General features: G+C 45.2%; 1 protein-coding gene across 1 annotated transcript in view; it reads right to left on the reverse strand.

Moving 5' to 3' along the window:
• The window catches only part of MPND (MPN domain containing), a 241,563-nt gene that overhangs the window by 63,282 nt on the left and 159,934 nt on the right, over nt 1-18,347 (reverse strand). The window contains exons 8-10 of the mRNA XM_018567971.1: nt 12,130-12,298; nt 11,956-12,026; nt 11,781-11,870 (exon numbers count right to left, since the gene is read on the reverse strand). Of these exons, the coding sequence (XP_018423473.1) occupies nt 11,781-11,870; nt 11,956-12,026; nt 12,130-12,298 (330 nt within the window). The remainder of the gene's footprint in view (nt 1-11,780; nt 11,871-11,955; nt 12,027-12,129; nt 12,299-18,347) is intronic.

An 18,347-nucleotide genomic window follows, 5' to 3' on the forward strand; every position in this document is an offset into this window, starting at 1 on the left:
GCTTGCACCAGGCACAGAGGAGCTCAGGACCAGCGGAGAGGGGGGCTGCGGAGAGGGGGGTGCGCACTGATCGGTACTTTATACAAGCGATCCACCGGCTCTATAGCCGGAGGATCGCGTGTGTAAACAGGCATCTCTACCCGTTTTTGAATTTGGGCAGTTTCCTGATGGGGCACACAGGACGTCTTTTGACGGCCTGTTACATCCAGGAAGCCTTCTTACAACGGCCGGCCGGGAGGCAGTTAAAGGGAAAAATCCTAAAAATACTTCCTTCACTTCAACTTTCCTATTGTTTATTTTTACATATCTAGTTACTTCGGACATCTGTGTGAGATGTCAGGTGTCCTGTCAAACATTATGCCGAAGTATTTTGCAGACTTTGTCTGTGACAAGCTTCTCTTTTACGTGATTTGCCAGGACATTCTGAGTTTTTGGTGCTAGATATTAGACAGACACTTTAACTAGTTCACTAGTGCTCCTCTTTAATTTCACTAGATGTTCTTTCAGCACTGGGTCATATTTTGAAAGCATCTCAACATCTCAAAAAAGTTCCCTTTATTCAGCGAGGACTCATCTTCTTTGTGGCCACGGAATGCCAGATTCAGCCTGGCAAGAAACAATGTAATATCCAGTGCAAGATGTCCCTCCACTTTCCATTAAAGCAATATTTTCAGCATCAATAGTTTTGTGCAGCCTCAGCGCTGCTGACATTTTCTACTTTTCTAAGCAGCGTTGATGCTCTTCAGATATCTCGTGGTTATGGACTTTTGGTCTCAGTTTCTACCACTTTTGAAACCCAGTTACAAATTTTGATGTTATATCTGCAAAAAGCTGGCAGCAAAAACAGTATAAACTCTCACTGACGGGAGAGTAAACCATCTATTTCTCTCTATTTGGCATCACCCTGTAAAACCACTCATGACGCACACCTCCCTTTACTTCAGCCTTTGCATCTTGCCTTTTCACAATACTGAAAGGCCCATATTTGTTTTGAAAAAAAGCACTTCCCCTTTTGATGATTTCAACCCTTAAATGATCAGGAACTGGTATCTCCCAGAAAGAAACATCATGTAAAACTTGCAAATCTTTCTCCTTATCAGTATCATGGCTAGAGTCATTTTCAGCACTCCCTTCTGCTTCAGATTCTAAAATTTCCACACCTTGCTCTTCTGCTTCAGATTCTGCCAGTGCCCCACCTTGCTCTTCTGCTTCAGATTCTGCAATTTCCATTCCTTGTTCTTCTGATTCAAATACTTCCATTTCCACACCTTGCTCTTTAGACAAAAAAAATGTATTTATTCTTGCTTTTCTTTTTAACTCCACATCTTTGTACTATTGTTTACCATGTCTCTCGTCTTGGTTAAATGTATGTATTTCTCATAACCTAAACTTTGGGCAGTTAGATTTTTAAATCACCCATCCTCCTACCCTTTACAAAGGACACCTGGTGCAACATTTTTTTGCCCCCCCCCTTCCCGATCAGAAGCCCGTTGACCCATGCAACTACTCTGCCTCCAATGGGGGCCCTGGTCTGGATCTCACTGGGTCGGACCGCCCCTGGTCTTTGCACCACAGGACTTGCACTCTAATGTCCCCCTTAATCACACACTTATTATTATTATTATTATTATTATACATTTACACTGCTCTGACATATATACTGTAGTGCTGTACAGAGAATACTTTTTTTGTGTGTCATTTGATAGTTTTCTAAAACAATACAGACTAATGATTAATAGGACAGTGGTGGAGCGCCAGGGCCTGGTCGCAGCTGCAACTGTGGTCCTGGTATTTCTACCACTGACTCCAAACTATAGAGGGACTACAAATCCCAGCAATACATTATACAGCAATGCAGAATAATACCACCAGCCACAAAGGAGTGCAAATTCCAGCAATACATTACACAGTAATGCAGAATAATAATATATGTTTTGTTGACATACTCTATGCTGCCACTATGCTCCAGGGTGCTGGCCTGATATCTTGGGTGGAGAGTCTCAGGAAGGCTGTGGAGGGTCTCAGGAGGGCTACCAAGGTTCTCTGGAGGGGTGCAGAAGGTCTCTGGAGGTGTGCAGAAGGTCTCAGGAGGAGCAGATGTGCAGGCTGGTGCTGTAAACAGGCACCACATGGTTCCCTAGAAGGCTGCCTCGAGGTCTCCAGCAAGCACGGAAACCTACGGCAGCCGCTTCATTTAAAAAATTTAAAGTGCTGGACCATGCAACTATGCCTCCTCCAATTGGAGGGGCCCAGTGAGATCGTGCACTAGTGGTAGGTAGACACATACCCAACCATTTGCAAAATCCTATGTCCCGCACAGCTCTCCTAGCCACCATTACTTATCAGGGCCAGTCTTCCTAGAGAGACAGGCAGTCTCCTGCTGGCCAGCAGAGAAAGCTATGCCATGTGTTCCGGTGCGGGCGATCTCACTGCGGGAACACACTGGATTTGGTGTGAACAAGCCCTAAATGTTGCGCGAAGATGAATTGTTTTAAATCACAATATTTAACTGAGAAGTGACATATGCAGAGCAGAGCAGGAATAATGACAACCATTCATTTCAATGTTCATGATTTTCTATTATTTTTTTAAATTAAAGCTGTTATGCTCACCGGTTCTGAGAAGAAAGCCCGCTCTGAGAATTCTCTCTGACCACACAACTGCCACCTGCAGCCTTGCACAGCTCGGCCGCTATGCACTGCCCGTCCACACAGCCTGAGGAGGAGAATCAGCTGACGTCACATCCGGTGACTGCCAGTAGGGGATCTACACCAGATGGAGCTAGTGTGCCTGCCCATGGAATCCTTTTCAAAATCTCTGACTATTTCCACTGCGCCCCATGTGTGCCTGACCTGGACTGGTGTCACCCTCTCGGCTGGTGTCACCCGTGTGAGGTCCGCACTTCCCCCAAGTGATGCGGCTGTGTGGGCAACCAAGAAATGTCACATTTACTGTAAGCTGTAAAAGCAGCTTTTAAACCTGAGCTCTTTAGAGTGCTTACATAAATGTACTACACTAGGAAGGGTTATTTTTATTTGTAAAGTGCCCTCCCTCCCCCTCACAACAATTGTGCAGCTCCCTGCTATTTGAATACCAGTCTGCATGTCAATCAGTATAGGGCTGCTGTGTGAAGTCAGTGACGTTACTGGTTGCTAGGAGCTAGGCGGGATGCCAGCAAGAGCACCCCAGGTTGCTAAGAGCTGTGCGGGGAGATGTTTATGGCCCTTACACATCTTCCTACTCGGCTCTTAGTAACCTGGGACTCTCTGGCCGTAAAGGCGGCAGCAAGCACACTGCAAACACTCTACAGCAAAGCGACCGTGCTGCTCTGCCTGCCGCCCCCCCTACCCCACATGACCTTAAGAGATGCCACCTGAGCCTCAGGCTGCCTCATTAAAGGGATGGCCCTGGGTGCAGTAGCTGATTGTGGCTGTCTGTCCTGATCTGCAAGGCTAGTTAGCACACAGATACCTAATATGTATTGCAAATAACACTGGTGAATGTTGATTGTGGGGATATACAATTTCCTTTTGGGGTCAGGAATGATTTCCCCTCTGTTAAAACCTATTGCACCACCCTTTATGAGTTGTTTTAATTCCTCTGGATCAGCTGCAGATTAAGGTTTTTTTTAATGTCTTTTGTTTGAACTTGATGGACATGTCTTTTTTAACATACACAACTATGTATGCATTCAGCACATGCCTAGTATTTTCATCAATGAAAAATTGTCGCTTTCTGATTGGACAAGGAGTGGTGACATCACAGCACCGCTCTCATCCAATCAGAGAACACCTAGTATTGATTCATAAAAATATTAGCCGTTCACTAAATTGCCGATGTGCCAGCAGCAGTACAGGACCTGGAAGATCGCTGCAAAGCACCGTAGAAGCTCTGACTACTACTGTGTTTTACAGGATTACTGGGCCAAACTGGACCAATGTATATATTAACAAATGTTTAAAGCTGGACTTCAGGTTTATTTATTTGTTTTTTATTCCTGGCCAAGCCAAGAAAGAAAAGAAAGAAAATATACACTGAGTGGCCAGATTATTATGACCACCCCATCAGTACTTCGTTGGGCCACGAGATGACTCCACGAGATGACTTTGTTGGGCCGCATCGTGACTCCACTAGATGTTGAAAGGTGATGCGAGGAATCTGACACTGCACTGTTGCCCTTCTGTTGTCTTGTACCAGTCTTGCCACTCTCTGTTCTGCCCTAACATTGACTAGTTGCTGACGGACAAAATTTGCACGTTCAGACCCAGATTTTCAGCTGGAAGTCCGGTCTTTAAACACTTTAACAACAGCTGCTCTTGAACATTTAATTAATTCTGCTGTTTTGCTGATACTCGCTCCATGGCTCCGAGCGCCAACATCCCACGTTCAAAGGCTGTTAAATCGCGTTGTTTACCCATATCTTCAGAAAAAAATCACTTCTACTGTCGTGGTAAACAACCTGCTTCACTATTTATAATGGTCTGGCCCTCTACCAACTTCAGCGCGAAATTATAGCTAATTATAGCTAATTTGACTACAAACGTCAGGTGGTCATAATAATTTGGCCACTCAGTGTATACAAACTATAATATATTCCTTATAGGTCTTATTCACACTCTTGCATTGCCATGCTTTGTGGAAACGCACATTGCCACAAGACACAGGTGTGAATGAGCCCTCAATAAGGACTCATCACTTAATACAATTGTTTATCTTGCAAAAGCACCCAGTGGAATACGTCATAGACGGTAACTTTTCGGCAAAAGTCTTTTCTGTCGACCTTTGCAAAGAAAATATTAAATATCTTCCCCCTGCTCACATTACTGTTCTCTGCAGTAATGAAGAGAAACTCCTTACTTTCCTAACCTAACTTTCTTTTGGTGGTGTTTAATCACCACTGTTTTATTTTTTATTTTTTACTATATAATGAAAAAAGTACAGAAAATATAAAAAACCTGTTTTCCCTTTATTATGTTAGGAAACATTTATTACCCAATTTTTTGGTAACATTAAAGGAGAACTATGAGGTGAGTGGTTTTCTCTCACCTCATAGTTCTAGCCGACCTGTGACAATGGGACTGTCGGCTCAGTAGATCGGGAGGTGAGAGTTACGTCTGTTAAATAGACACCAAACACATCAAGCCTTAAAATTGCACACACCTGCGAAGTCGCACAAAACGACCACATCCAAAATTAGCCATTGGTGACACTTTAAAGGGTTATACCCAGTGGCGTCACAAGGAGGGTGCGGGGGGTGTCACCCCCCTCTGAAAAGTCGGGCGCTCGGTCATGGACCGAACGCCCGACAGTATCAGGAGAGAGGAGGGGACCCGGCGGCATATCTTATCCCGCCGGGTGACTGTCCCCTCCTCTCTCTGCCGGCGTCCATCACCAAGATGGCCACCGACAGATATCAGAATACTGCCGCGCGTGCGTGATGATGTCATCGCGCACACGCTTGGTGATGTCACGCGCATACGCAGTGACGTCTCGGCGGGGTGACACTCGGTTACCGCTCCGGGTGTCACCCAGCCTCGGGACGCCAATGGTTTTACCGCTCATCAATTTAGTGTTAACAGTGATTGATGGCCCTAAAATTATTGCTCAAACTCTGATGTTCACGATGATATGTAACATGTGCGGCGTCATGGACACAATTGTCGTTTTCGCACCTAGGCGCATCCAACGTATATTTGTGTGTGTATGTGGGGGTGGGGGACTTTAAGAAGCCCCCTATGTGATATCAAATTACAGTGACAGGTCCTCTTTATGGAGACATCTAAGACCCCTAATATCAGCTAGGGACCCCCAAAGGAGCTGATGAAGCAGAGATTTGCTTCACCAGCTGCTCTCCGGCTTCTGTAGCTGGATGTGAACGTGGAAGTGATGTAATAAACATCACTTCTGCACTCACAACATCGGAGGGGAGATGAGAATTACTGATCTCCCTCCGATCTCCCTGCACAGAGCCACAGTGCCGGTCCCAGGCCCACACAAAACACAGAGAACCCGGGATCGCGGCAGCGGCGGAGGAGTGCACGAAGGTGGCGGCTCTACAGATACCAGACCGTTTGTATGTAAACAGCCATTTTGACATTTTTCCGCTTGTGCAGGGGCACATAAGATGTTTTAAGACACCCACTCACATCTGCAAGGCTCCCGTCCAACCGTTTTCCTACGTTCGGCGGACGGGAGGTGGTTAATGAAGATCTTACCGCATCTGATTCCCTGGTCCCCCTGCTTCATGCTATGGTTCCTCTCGCTGTCCCCTATGTTACTGCAGGACACAGTAGTGACATATTGTAGGGGCTGACAAATTGAACTGAGCCCAGTGAGGGACTAAGAATCCGACGTTCCTATCAGGACTTGTTCACACCAAATGCAGACCCGATCTGCATGAGTCTCTGCCCATGCAGTGCAGTGTGTTTTAACGCGTTTTTGCTGCATTTTGCGCGTTCCGGGCCGGGTTTTTTTTGCGGCGAGGGCAGTTTTATTTTAGGGACAGAGTCACCTTTAATGACTATCAAAGGAACATTAGAAGCTGCAAGATTAGAAACAATTAGCATGCCCCATCTAGAAAACTAATAACACTAAATGGCAGATGCATATAATTTTCAGTGCATCACCCAAAAAACCCAAAATGATAGTTGCCTGGCTGTCATGTTGCATCATCTCAGATCTGTCATTTTTCATTGGTGTCTCATCTGTTCTGTGTTTGTGGCTTTTTAGGAGTAAGCCCATACCAGCCTGTGCTAGTGCATCTGTATGTGTTAATCTCTATTGACTCTCACACTTTTGCTCTTCCAGTCCCTGCACCCCATGTTCAACCAGCTGGTAGAATGGTAAGCCCCTGTTTCTCAGCCCTAACCCTGTAGCTTCTTTTCAGGTTCCTTTGTCCAAGACGTTTCCAAACCTCTATTTACAGCCCACTGTTACCAGCAGCCAATTAAATGAACATTTACCACTTTGAATATGGGTGGCCCCCACACAAAGCGAACTGAATATCTGCTCCAAAAAGCCACTAAAGTTGCTCCAATTAACATTTAAGCTGTTTTTTGTACTATATATTACCTCAAATCAGCTGGCCTTAGGATCTGCAATCACCAGAAAGACACTATCCAATGCTACTTCCCTGTGCTGGTGTGCTGGTTTACTACATCTTATTTATGTTATTCAGTGTAAAAACGAAACATAACAATCTGCTTACTGTAAGGAATAATTAAAAAAAAACATTCTATGCCCCTCTCCTACTTGAAGTTCCCCTCTGTACTGCTCCTCTCCTGCATCTCCATCACCCTGGATAAAATAGGGGAGTGGGCAACTATTTGGCAGATGAGGTTTAATGTTGATAAATGTAAAGTAATGCTCTTTGGGGTTAAAAATAGGCAGGCGAAATACACATTAATGGGAACTCCATTGCAATGCCTGGCGGCTGCAAACAAAGCGAGCAGAGTACTGTCTTGTATTAAAAAGGGAGAGACAAATCTATAATTTTGCCACTTTATAGATCACTTGTTCGACCTCATCTGGAGTATGCCATCCAGTTTTGGTCACCAATCCACAGAAAGGATGTCCTTGAGGTGTAGAGAGTCCAGAGAAGGGCAACTAAACTAATTAAGGATTGGAGGACCAAAGCTACGAAACAAGGTTACTAAATGTAAACATGTTCACGCTGGAAGTGAGGAGATTAAGGGGGACATGATTTTGATGTACAAGATGTTCAATGTTGATAGCAACATCAGCAATAAACTTTTTAGGTAAACTCCATAACAAAGACTAGAGGCCACCACCTAAAACTGGTGGAGAAAATATTTAACCACAAGGGGCTTCTTCTCAGTTAGAGCGGTTAGGGTCTGGAACTCACTGCCACAAGCAGCGGTATCAGCTGAGAGTGTTGAATCATTCAAAAGGCATTTGGACAATTTCCTCAGAGACCGTAACATACAGGGGTACAGGTACCCATAAAAAAACAAGATCACACAAGGACTCATACACATGCAGAATCCTATACATGCATGCAATAGGTTGAACTTGATGGACCTGTGTCTTTTTTCAACCTCAAATACTATGTAACTATGTAATCCCTCCATGCAGCACCTTTCTCTCGGCCTTCAACATCCTTCATGCAATGTTTCCTTCATCCATGTATTCCTCTGTATTACTCCTCTTCTCCACATTCCACTGTATTACTCCTCTTCTCCCCGTGAAGAACCCCATACTGTTTTTCTTCTGTGTACCCCTTACACATGCACCCCAGACAGTGACAGAGGAGGAAGGCATCTTAATTAGCACAACACTTGTCTCCAAGTTTGTTCCTAAAGAAACAGAACCCTCCTGCATGGTTGCAAACCACAGGCCAATTTGAGTATCGAGATACGTGATGTTGCAGCTGTAACCTATTGCAAGACAAAAGATTTGTGACGTCTTTTACCAATGCAAGTGGGGCTATGGTGTGGCTGCTTCACAGAGGGAATCACACTTTGTGGTCTTGCAAACAAAATAACTTTTAATGGCCGCTCTGAAGCTGCAGCGTCCGTGAGGAGAGAGAGGGAGCGCTGACAGGTGTGATCACCGCCGCCAGGCCATCTTAAATAGGCCCCCCTCCCAGTGGGATCTTTCCGCCCCTGCCACTGCTTGACCCGCCTATATGGTATAAGTGACGCGCCGGACTCGGGAATAAGCGACGCGCCGGAATTGGGAATAAGCGACGCGCCGGAATCGGGAATAAGCGACGCGCCGGAATTGGGAATAAGCGACGCGCCGGAATTGGGAATAAGCGACGCGCCGGAATCGGGAATAAGCGACGTGCTGGACTCAGGAAAACAGTGGACTTAGCAGTAAAAACAGAAGAACACTAAGGCCTTGTTCACACCGAAAGCGTTGCATTCCAGAGCGGTAGCTGCTGGAATGTACCGCAATCTCTCACGAAACTTCCCCCTGCGTTCTGGGGCGGGAGGGGGCGTGGTGGTGCATTGAATTCAATAGCACCGCTTCCATGTCCTTCCCCCCCGCTGGCAGTGTGATCGGATGCGTGGCAAAACTTTGCCTACATTCCGTTCCAACCTTGCGATAAACCCTCCCCAGGCCCACCTACCTGCTTGTTGCTGTTGCCCTAGTTGGTGCAGCCTCAGCCTGGTCAGATGTTCTGCTCCTGCAGAGCTCACACTGGAAGAGCAGGAAAGTGCCGCTCGCTGTTCACAGTGACAGCCCTGGAGCCTCCATGCTGCCCGGTGCCGCAGAATCTACCATAATCGATCCGCCCTGTCAGCTTGCCTGGGGCGGCCGTGGACGGGTCGCATCTTACTCGGCCCAGCATAGCCCCACCTCGGCCCCTCCTCTTCCACCACCTGACCGTTCTCTCTGTGTGGCCCAGCTCGCTGCAAGGACCGCAACCGCCGCCCTCACCCCATCAGCGCCCTTGGGCGTGCCCAGGACCTGACCCCACTGGGCCCCCCCACAGCCTCAGGCCCGGGCCCCCGCACCGGTTGCACCGCCACTGTTATAGATCATTATCATGGATTGATCACACAGTAGCTAGTAAATCATATATGTTACCAAAGGTACATGTGGCGGCATAACTCTCATAAATTCTGGCTATCTGACTATATGCTTACATTCAGATCCTGGCATCTTAGCCTACTAAGAAATATGTCTTGGTACTAGAACAAAACTTCACAGAGGAACTCCAGGCAATCAAAAAAATTAACCCTTGCAGTGGAACCCTACAGCAGGAAGAGCTCCCCACAAGTCCATTAGAGATTAAAACTGCTTCTTTCTATAGAGACACATCTAAATTCATTATGATAAACAGGGTTTGTCTATTTTTTTTAATTACATTTGGACACAGGGCAAAGACTAGGTTCAGTTAAATGCCTGCCCCTACACTGACATACTTACCTTGGCAAGTAAGAGAAGAAGCCTGCTGCTCTCTGCTCCCCATGCCCCTCTTCTCTTCTTCCAGCTTATAGATGGTTGGCTGCTGGAGACTGTGCTGTCCCTTGTGATCTTGTACTGTACAGGAAGTTCAGGGAAGCTGAGCTGAGAGTTAGATGAATGTAGGTGCTTGAGAAAACATGTAAATCAATTCTTTGCTGGGCAATTTATATTTGATTGATCTGGAATTATTACTGAAAAAAAGCTTGGGAGTTTAATACAACTTTAAGGTATATCAATAGAATTTTGAAACAGGGAGTCTACTTGACTATATGAGACAAGCTCTCTTAGTATCTGATCACCATTTTGTATAGAATGAGCTCCATGCTGCTGCCATGGTATTGTTGTTTCTATTTGTATTTCTAAAATTTTATTACAGAAAACAAAAAGAAACTATTGTCAAATAATGACAACAGTTGCTCACCCCAGTCATCAAGGAGGAGACAGTAGTACCCCGTTTATTCACCAATTCCAGCAAAAAATAATGATCAGTGAAGATAGTCTATAAATCAGCATTTCTCAACCTTTTTTCAATTATGCCACTATGCCACTAGTATCCAAAATCTCGAGGTACCCCTGTCTAAAATGTAAAAAACGTAAATGTAACAATGTAACAATGACTAGAGGCAACCACCAAAAACTGGTGGAGAAAAAATTTCAGCACACGGGGCGCAAGGGGTTCGTCTCAGTTAGAGCGGTTAAGGTCTGGAACTCACTGCCTCAGGCAGTGATTTCAGCTAAGAGTGTGGAATCATTCAAGAAACTCTTGGACGATTTCCTTGGAGACCATAACATACAGGGGTACGGGTACTGCTAAGAGCAAAATCACACATGGACTCATACACACGCACACATCACATTTTCATGTCTATACACAACTTTACAGCTTTACAGCTTTTCTTTTTACCCTCATCACTTTTATATAATGCCTTAATAACTGTACTGCATAGAACGCATATCTTAGTCTACACATAGACACACATACTCCTTCTGTGATATGCATATCACTTGCTCCTGCCCCTTCCAGGTTGTCACCAGCATTAGCACAAATTTGACTTCCAGGATGGTGTTCCATAATGGTGCCGGAAATTCTCCCAAATTATAGTCTCTCATTTGCACTTTCCTGACAATCTGGTGCATGGCCACAATACGAGTGGAGCTCCTCTTCCCTATACCTGGGTAACACTATTACCTAAGGGTCTAACAATTACTCTCCTCCTCCTGCCTCTGTTAATATGGCAGACTTTTATTTATCTTATTATTAGTATGTATTATTTATTTATAAAAAAATATATTTTTATCGATCGTACATTGTTATTTGTATACAGTATGTGTAGCTGGTATAATAGTCAGTTCTTGTATACACCAATGTTTTTTTCTATTTTTAGGGTTTGCTTTTTGTAGTTTTTTTATTTGATATTTTGATTCCCTAGGGTGTGTGGTCCCATGGTGTTTTATGGCTATTCTACATATTCACTAAGCTAACTGAACAGTCACTTTGTGAAATTAACTTTCACGATGCTGTGAAGTTTATACAGTATGCTGCTTTACCCGACCCCCTTGACTCACAGTCTGAGAAGGAGCAATAAAGTCCAACTACTGTTAAGCACAGAGGAAAGTATAATGGGTATATATGGATGTCCCCATGTACATTCCTCATTACAAACATAGAAACATGATTTTTTTAAACAGAAAATTAAGACACATTAGTATTAATAATTACCTCAAGATGATCTCTACACATATTTAAAAAATCTCTATTTTCCCCGTTAAACAACTTTTTGTGAAAAACATGAATACAAAAATTGTGGCTGTGTTAATATAAATATAAATATATATGCATTTACCATGTCATGTAGGATATCGCTGGTTAAGAAGTTGTCTTGTATGTATGTTACTTCCACCTCCATGGGCATCCCATAATCATTTGGACGGTGCTATAAAAAAAGAAAAAGCATACAATGTAAAACATTATTTTTTTAAATGTTAACATTACTCCAAACAATTATATGCATTGCTAACCTCAGCTGGAGGTATAACCCAGAAGGGAGATATTGTAGATTGCACTCCCTGGTTCCTATGGAAATATGGTCCTATCAAGAAGAATTTTTGTGTCATCACATAAATGGTTACTTGTTCGTTAATACAAGGTAACAAATGCAGGCAATTAACATCACAGGCAAAACAAATACTCACCACATATCAGGCCAAGACATGGTTGGAAGCTATTGTCTGAACCCTGCAGTTTGAGTTGATAATCCATTTGAGCTTCAATGTCCTGCAGTGATGGCAAAGCAGGACTAAAAGGGTGACTGTGGTACCATCCAACCAAAGACAAACCATGAAGGTAGAGACTATGACATATCTAATTGGAAAATATTTATGGTAAGTGAGCAAGAAATAAAGTGAGGAATAATAGATACAAAAACAGATTCATTTAAAGGAAATAAGGGAAATAAGCTCAAATGTATTCCTCAAAAAGTAAAATGTGCACTTTTTTACCATTTAATTACTGCTGTATCTAAATAAACTGGGTACTATTGCTTCTAAATTATACTATAATAATGATTTTTTTCTAATTGTTAGGAAATAGTTTTTTTCGTTTTATTTACTTTTTTAGAAGAGAGACTTTTCATATCTCTCTCCACTAAACAACCATTTTCCCTCCCTCCTTGTAATTTATAACCACATATAGATTTTAGACATAAGAGATACACCCTAAAGAACAACATTTTTCAACAAAATTTTTAGGAGGCATCTGTTATGTCCTGCTCCTCTTCCCCTAATCCCGTTTCCCCAACCATTATTACCAGCTGTCGAAATGACAGCTGGTAATTGTGTTGTATTACACAGCAGGCGTGGCTATCAAAATGCAGATGCACCTGGGTAAAATATAACTTGCAGATCTGCAAGTGTTATCAAGGAAATAAAAGGAAACAGTGTATTGTTTTATTGTATTTACTATTCATATGTAGATCAAAGGTGTGACCTTTGATCTGCATATGACCGCTTAAAGAAACTTTACAAGTCAAATATGTTTTTATTAAATCGTTTTTTTTCCCTGTCAGCTTCTCCCCCTAATCAGGATTGTAACTCATAAATTTGAAAGAGTCCCTGGCTTGCCGCTCCTTTTTTTCCTCCTACCCTGTTTCCCCCGAAAATAAGACCTACCCCGAAAATAAGACCTAGTACTATTTTTGGGAATTGCTAAAATATAAGACCATATTTTTGTACATGAATACATGTAGACCGTTGTACATGAATAAGTGTGGATTGTTGTACATTAAAAAAAATAAGACCTACCCCGAAAATAAGACCTAGTGTGTTTTTTTGAGCCCAAAAAAATATAAGACAGTGTCTTATTTTCGGGGAAACACGGTACATGTCAGGATCAGGGCAGAGTGCTTACCTGGCGAGAATAAATTCCTTGCTGTCCGCCTTCTTCTTCTACTTCTGGTTGGCGAAGTCCCTGTAGCCCTTTCCTAAATGGTAAAGTCTCATGGGAGCCCCGCTGGCTGGCTAGACAGGGTTGGCTAGACTGTGTAAAGTCACTGGAATCCCAGCTGTTGATGGGTTGATGAAGCATCAGGTACACAATTGTGGTTTCCATTGGCCAGGACATGGACAAGGTGGTCGATATGTGGAGGCTGTGTTTTCGTGTCTCCCTCCACCGCCCAGGACATTGTAGAGTATGCCGGATTATCTGAGAACTAGCCGAGGCCATTTCCGCCCCCAGGGGAATGCCAGCTTCTGAGACGTGCTGTGGGCTACGACACTGGAGGGTGGATCGTAAGCTATGCGTTACAGCATCACTCCTCCGCCGTCGGGTGTGTGGTAAAGGTAGGTGGTCCTCCTTGAGGTGGAAAGTCGCTGAGGGGGCTATTAAAGTCTCCCGGCCCTGAATGAATTGCTTTCTATAGTGCCTCAGTCGGGTGGACAGTCAGCCAAGCTGCAACAGTCTCGGAGTCAGGTAGAGAATGGTCTATACATGCTTGATAGCCGTTTTTTGTTTGTTGTGCTAGTATTGATTCTTGTCTTTCACAGAATGCCTCTGGACAAATCTTCACCCATCAAAGATTGCCAGTCGCAGAAAAGGTAGGTGTCTGCTCCTCATAGCGGACTTTGCTGTCTAAAGGTCAGCCTCTTGTGTCTTATCCTCCTTTGTTTTCAATTCATCCAGGTCAGGCTCTTGCCATGTTCAGGGGTCCTATGCGTCCAGTCGGAGGAGATCTCCATCTCCAGAGAGGAAACACTCTCATCGTTACTACTGTATATCAGCGAATTCCCTCGGCACAACTTGGGCCTTCTCGCCATCCACAGCCCCTCCTGGGAGGGTGTTGGGCATGCACTAATGTGGCCTTACCTGGGAAAACTGCATGGGAATCATGTTTTTTGGAGGCCATGGAGGATAGGGATATGGATAATATGCAGGTTATATCCTTAATGAAGAAAGTCTGTCAGGACACACTGAAGGAGTTTTCTTCTTCGCAGGTTAGTCTCAAAGCAAGCCTATTGGGGGACCAGATCAGGAGGCTAGGCTCATCTAGGGCTGGTGGTTCAAGCAGGGGTCAGGAGTCCTCTGGACACCATTTTGATTCTCCCTCTTCAGATGAAGATTATGATCGCTTCGATGGCTTCAACTTCGCCTTAGTGCAGCCTTTTTTATTAAAGCTGTAATACAGACCCTTCTTTGGGAAGAAGCGGCAGAGTCCAGAAAAAATGGAGATATTTCAAACGGGTTAGGAAGGAAATTTTGTCCTTTCCCTTCAAGGATGAAATTAGGGATGTTATCCAGGATGAATGGGGTCTCTAAACTTTATCCTTTAAAAAAAAAAAAACTTTAAACACTTGGATGAGTCGCCTGTAGTTGATGTGGCCTCATTGAGGCTGGCGAGGCACGTGACGTTACCTCTTGATGATGCTGTAACCTTTAAGAATGTCTGGGATAGAAGTACAGATTTTGATCTTAAAAAGATCTATCTCTTGGCCAGTGGGGCCTGCAAGCCTGTGGTTGCCATGGCAGCATGGAGGCTTGGGTTGATAGTAAATCTGAGATCTTGGGCCTTTTAAAGAATATTAGATTATCTTCCATATTCTTTGCTGAAGCTTCAGTTGATGTGATCAAATCCTTGGCCAGGATTATGTTGGCTGTGGTGACAGGCAGAAGGGCTCTATGGCTCAGGCCGTGGGTGGTGGACCCCACATCCAAGCAGGGATGGTGTAAAATTCCATTCAAGGGTCAGTCGCTATTCGACAACAAACTAGACACCGCAATAGCCAAGGCCACCGGGGGTAAGTCAGGCTTCATACTTCAGGATAGAAGACTCATGAAGCAGAAAAATACACTCTTGCGGAAGAAAGTGCTGAACGGGGGCAAGGAAGCCTGGGCTTACAGACCGGGGAATACATTTCGTAGACCCTGGAGACCTTCTTCAGGCTTCTCGAGATCCAAGAAAGGCCCTCCAGCAGCTGCTCAGGGATCGCAAAAACCCTGTTGAAAGTTTGCCCATTCCAGAGTTGCCTAGTTGGCGCCAGATTGGCCAGATTTGAGCAGGTCTGGGCGGACAGTATCTCAGATCGTTGGATATGGGAGACTATCTCCTATGGCCATTATTGGGAGTTTCACAGGAGCCCTTGCACCATCTTTCATCCAACAAAGATTCCTCATGACCTATCCAAACGCACATTCCTGTTTTCTTACGTGTACAATCTATTGTCTCAAGGGGTGGTAGCCACTGTACAGAGACAGGACCGCTTACAAGGCATTTACGCTCCACTTTTTCTGGTACAGAAGAGGACAGGGGATTGGTGGCCGGTGATTGATCTTACATACCTAAACAGGTACATCAAAAAGCACCACTTGGAGTCTTTGGAGTCTTAAATAGATTTAAGAGATGCCTATTTCCATGTCCCCATTCAACATTCGTTTCGAGCTTCCTCTGTTTTTCACTGGGCAACCTCCATTTCCAGTTCCTTTGTCTGCCGTTTGGGCTCACGATGTCCCCGACGTCACAAGTTTTCTCCAAGATCCTCCTTGCCTTGGTTGCCTTGCTGCGAGAAAAAGGAGTGCGTATCTTCCATTACCTGAATGACATCCTCCTGTTACATCACAATCGAGACCTGTTGCTGGAGCATCTATCACTAGTAGTCTCAATGTTGAAGCAGTTTGGATAGCTATTACATTGGTATAAAAGTCATCTTACTCCCGTTCAAGAACTTGTGCACATGGGAGCCAGGCTGGATACTATGTGTGCACGGTCTGTCTTCTCCCAGAGAAGCTTCCGGTCATAAAACAGTGCCTGTCATGCGCCCCATTGTACGATTTACTGCCAGCGTCTCATTGTCTTCAGATTGTGGGCACCATGGTGTCAACGATTCCCATGGTCAAGTGGGCCCAATGGCGAACTCGTTATTTTCAGACTGGGTTCTTGTCACGGGAGCCAGGAAACCAGACCACACGGAAACGCAGGTAAAATAAAGTTGTTTATTTAAAGGAACATAAACATTCATCAGGGAGCAGCGAGGTCAGGAACAAGCCGGTCAAGTCCAATGCGGGTACGTCTGCCGATGCTGGGGGTCGAGAGCCAGAGGAAACGTCAGCCGGACCGGATCATACACAGGAACACACAAAGGAACTCAGATCGCCAGAGATGCACCTTGGAGCACAAACGCAAGCGCAATGAACCTGAATCCTGAGCAGACTGATATAGTCAGGTGTTGCCACATCATCACTGTGCAACGCCCAGGCAGCAGGCAAGCAATGATGCAATCAGAGGATATAAAAGAGACTGCAGTCTGCACATGTCCAAAATGGCTGCCACCATGAGGACAAGGTAAGACCTTGACAGTTCTTGAGGCAGTGGAAATTGGAGAATTTCCACAAACTCATTGGGGTCACTCCTCAGATGAGGAGCAGCCTGGGGTGGTGGTTCGTGGACCGCAACCTACTTTGCCGTCAGTCTCTCTGCCCTACCTCGTGGACGATCATTTCCACGGATTCCAGCAAATTGGGCTGAGGTGCCACCTGTCTGAACGAGATTCTTCAGGGTCGTTGGTCCTTTCTAGCAGTAGGGATTGTCTCCAATGTCCTGGAGATGAGGACGGTGTTCCAGGCGCTGTTGGCCTTTACGCATATCATTCTGGGGAAAATCAGTTCTGGTGAAAGTCGACAATACCTCGAGGTACACGCAGTCAAGGAGGTACACGCAGTCAATCCCTGCTGGAAGAAGTCTCTCCTATTATGACTTTGGCTCAGACTAATCTTTTTTAACTTTCAGCGATGTACATACCAGGTCCCCTCAATCTCCAAGCAGATTATCTATCCTCCTCTATTTGGGCCTATTTGCTCCCCAACCAACGCCAAAGTCGTCAAGTTTTTCTTGAGGTTTCCCTGTCCACAAGCAGTGGTGACAGATGCCCTGAAAGTGGAGTGGACGTTCAGGACAGCATACGCCTTTCCGCCAGTTCCGCTCATACTACAGTTCTTGAGGAGACTGCAGAGAGAAGAGAATCCTGGCAATGATTCCGAACTGGTCCAGGATGCCTTGGTACCCTCTCCTCCGCCAAATGTGCAATCTCCATTGTCCCTGCCGGCATTGCTGAACCTTTTCTTTCAGGGACCGATCCTTCACCCAGCACCTTGGCCAGAATCGTGAGTCTCCTTTCTTCCTCCATTCAGGCCATTGTTCCAGGGCCTCTTTATTACCGAGCCATGCAGCAATTGAAGACACAGTATCTTTGGATCAATCAGTTTCACAATCAACTGGTCCCTGTGGCAGACGACGTCCGTGTCAAACTCACATGGTGGCTTCGACACATGGACGCTTGGAATGGGAAGGTAATCCTCGTTCTAGAATGCGACGCCAGTCTATAGGGATGGGGCACGACCTGTGCAGACTTGGTGACGGGGGGGGGGGGGGGTTGCTGGTGCGTGCTGGACCCCAAAAGAACGTTTTTTTACACATCAACTGCTTGGAACTTCTAGCTGGCTCTTTCACTGTCCGCAGTTTTTCCAAGGGTCTCTAAAACTGTTCTATCTTACTGCGTATGTACTACGTGTCCGCAGTACGATACATCAATCATTTGAGGGGTGCTCGATCAGAGCGCCTGCCCACCCTGAAGAGGGACCTTTACCACTTTTGCTTCGACAGGTGCATCTCTCTTGCTGCCGAATTTCTACCGGGTGTGGACAATTTCACGGCGGATTGGTTCTCCCGGTTTTGGAGGGATGCCAGCAACTGGATGCTGAGCAGAGAAGTTTTGGCTCTTCTCCTCGTGGCCCGCGGACCCTGCACGCTGGACCTGTTTGCTCCCATTGAAATCATCAACTACCACGGTACTTCAGTTGGCTTCCTGCTCTGGATTTGTAGGCTTCAGATGCTTTTACTCAGATGTGGCCACAGACGAGGGGGGTG

This window comes from Nanorana parkeri, unplaced genomic scaffold (genome assembly GCF_000935625.1).
Source record: "Nanorana parkeri isolate BGI_ZX_2015 unplaced genomic scaffold, ASM93562v1 scaffold1123, whole genome shotgun sequence".
Classification (NCBI taxonomy): domain Eukaryota; kingdom Metazoa; phylum Chordata; class Amphibia; order Anura; family Dicroglossidae; genus Nanorana; species Nanorana parkeri.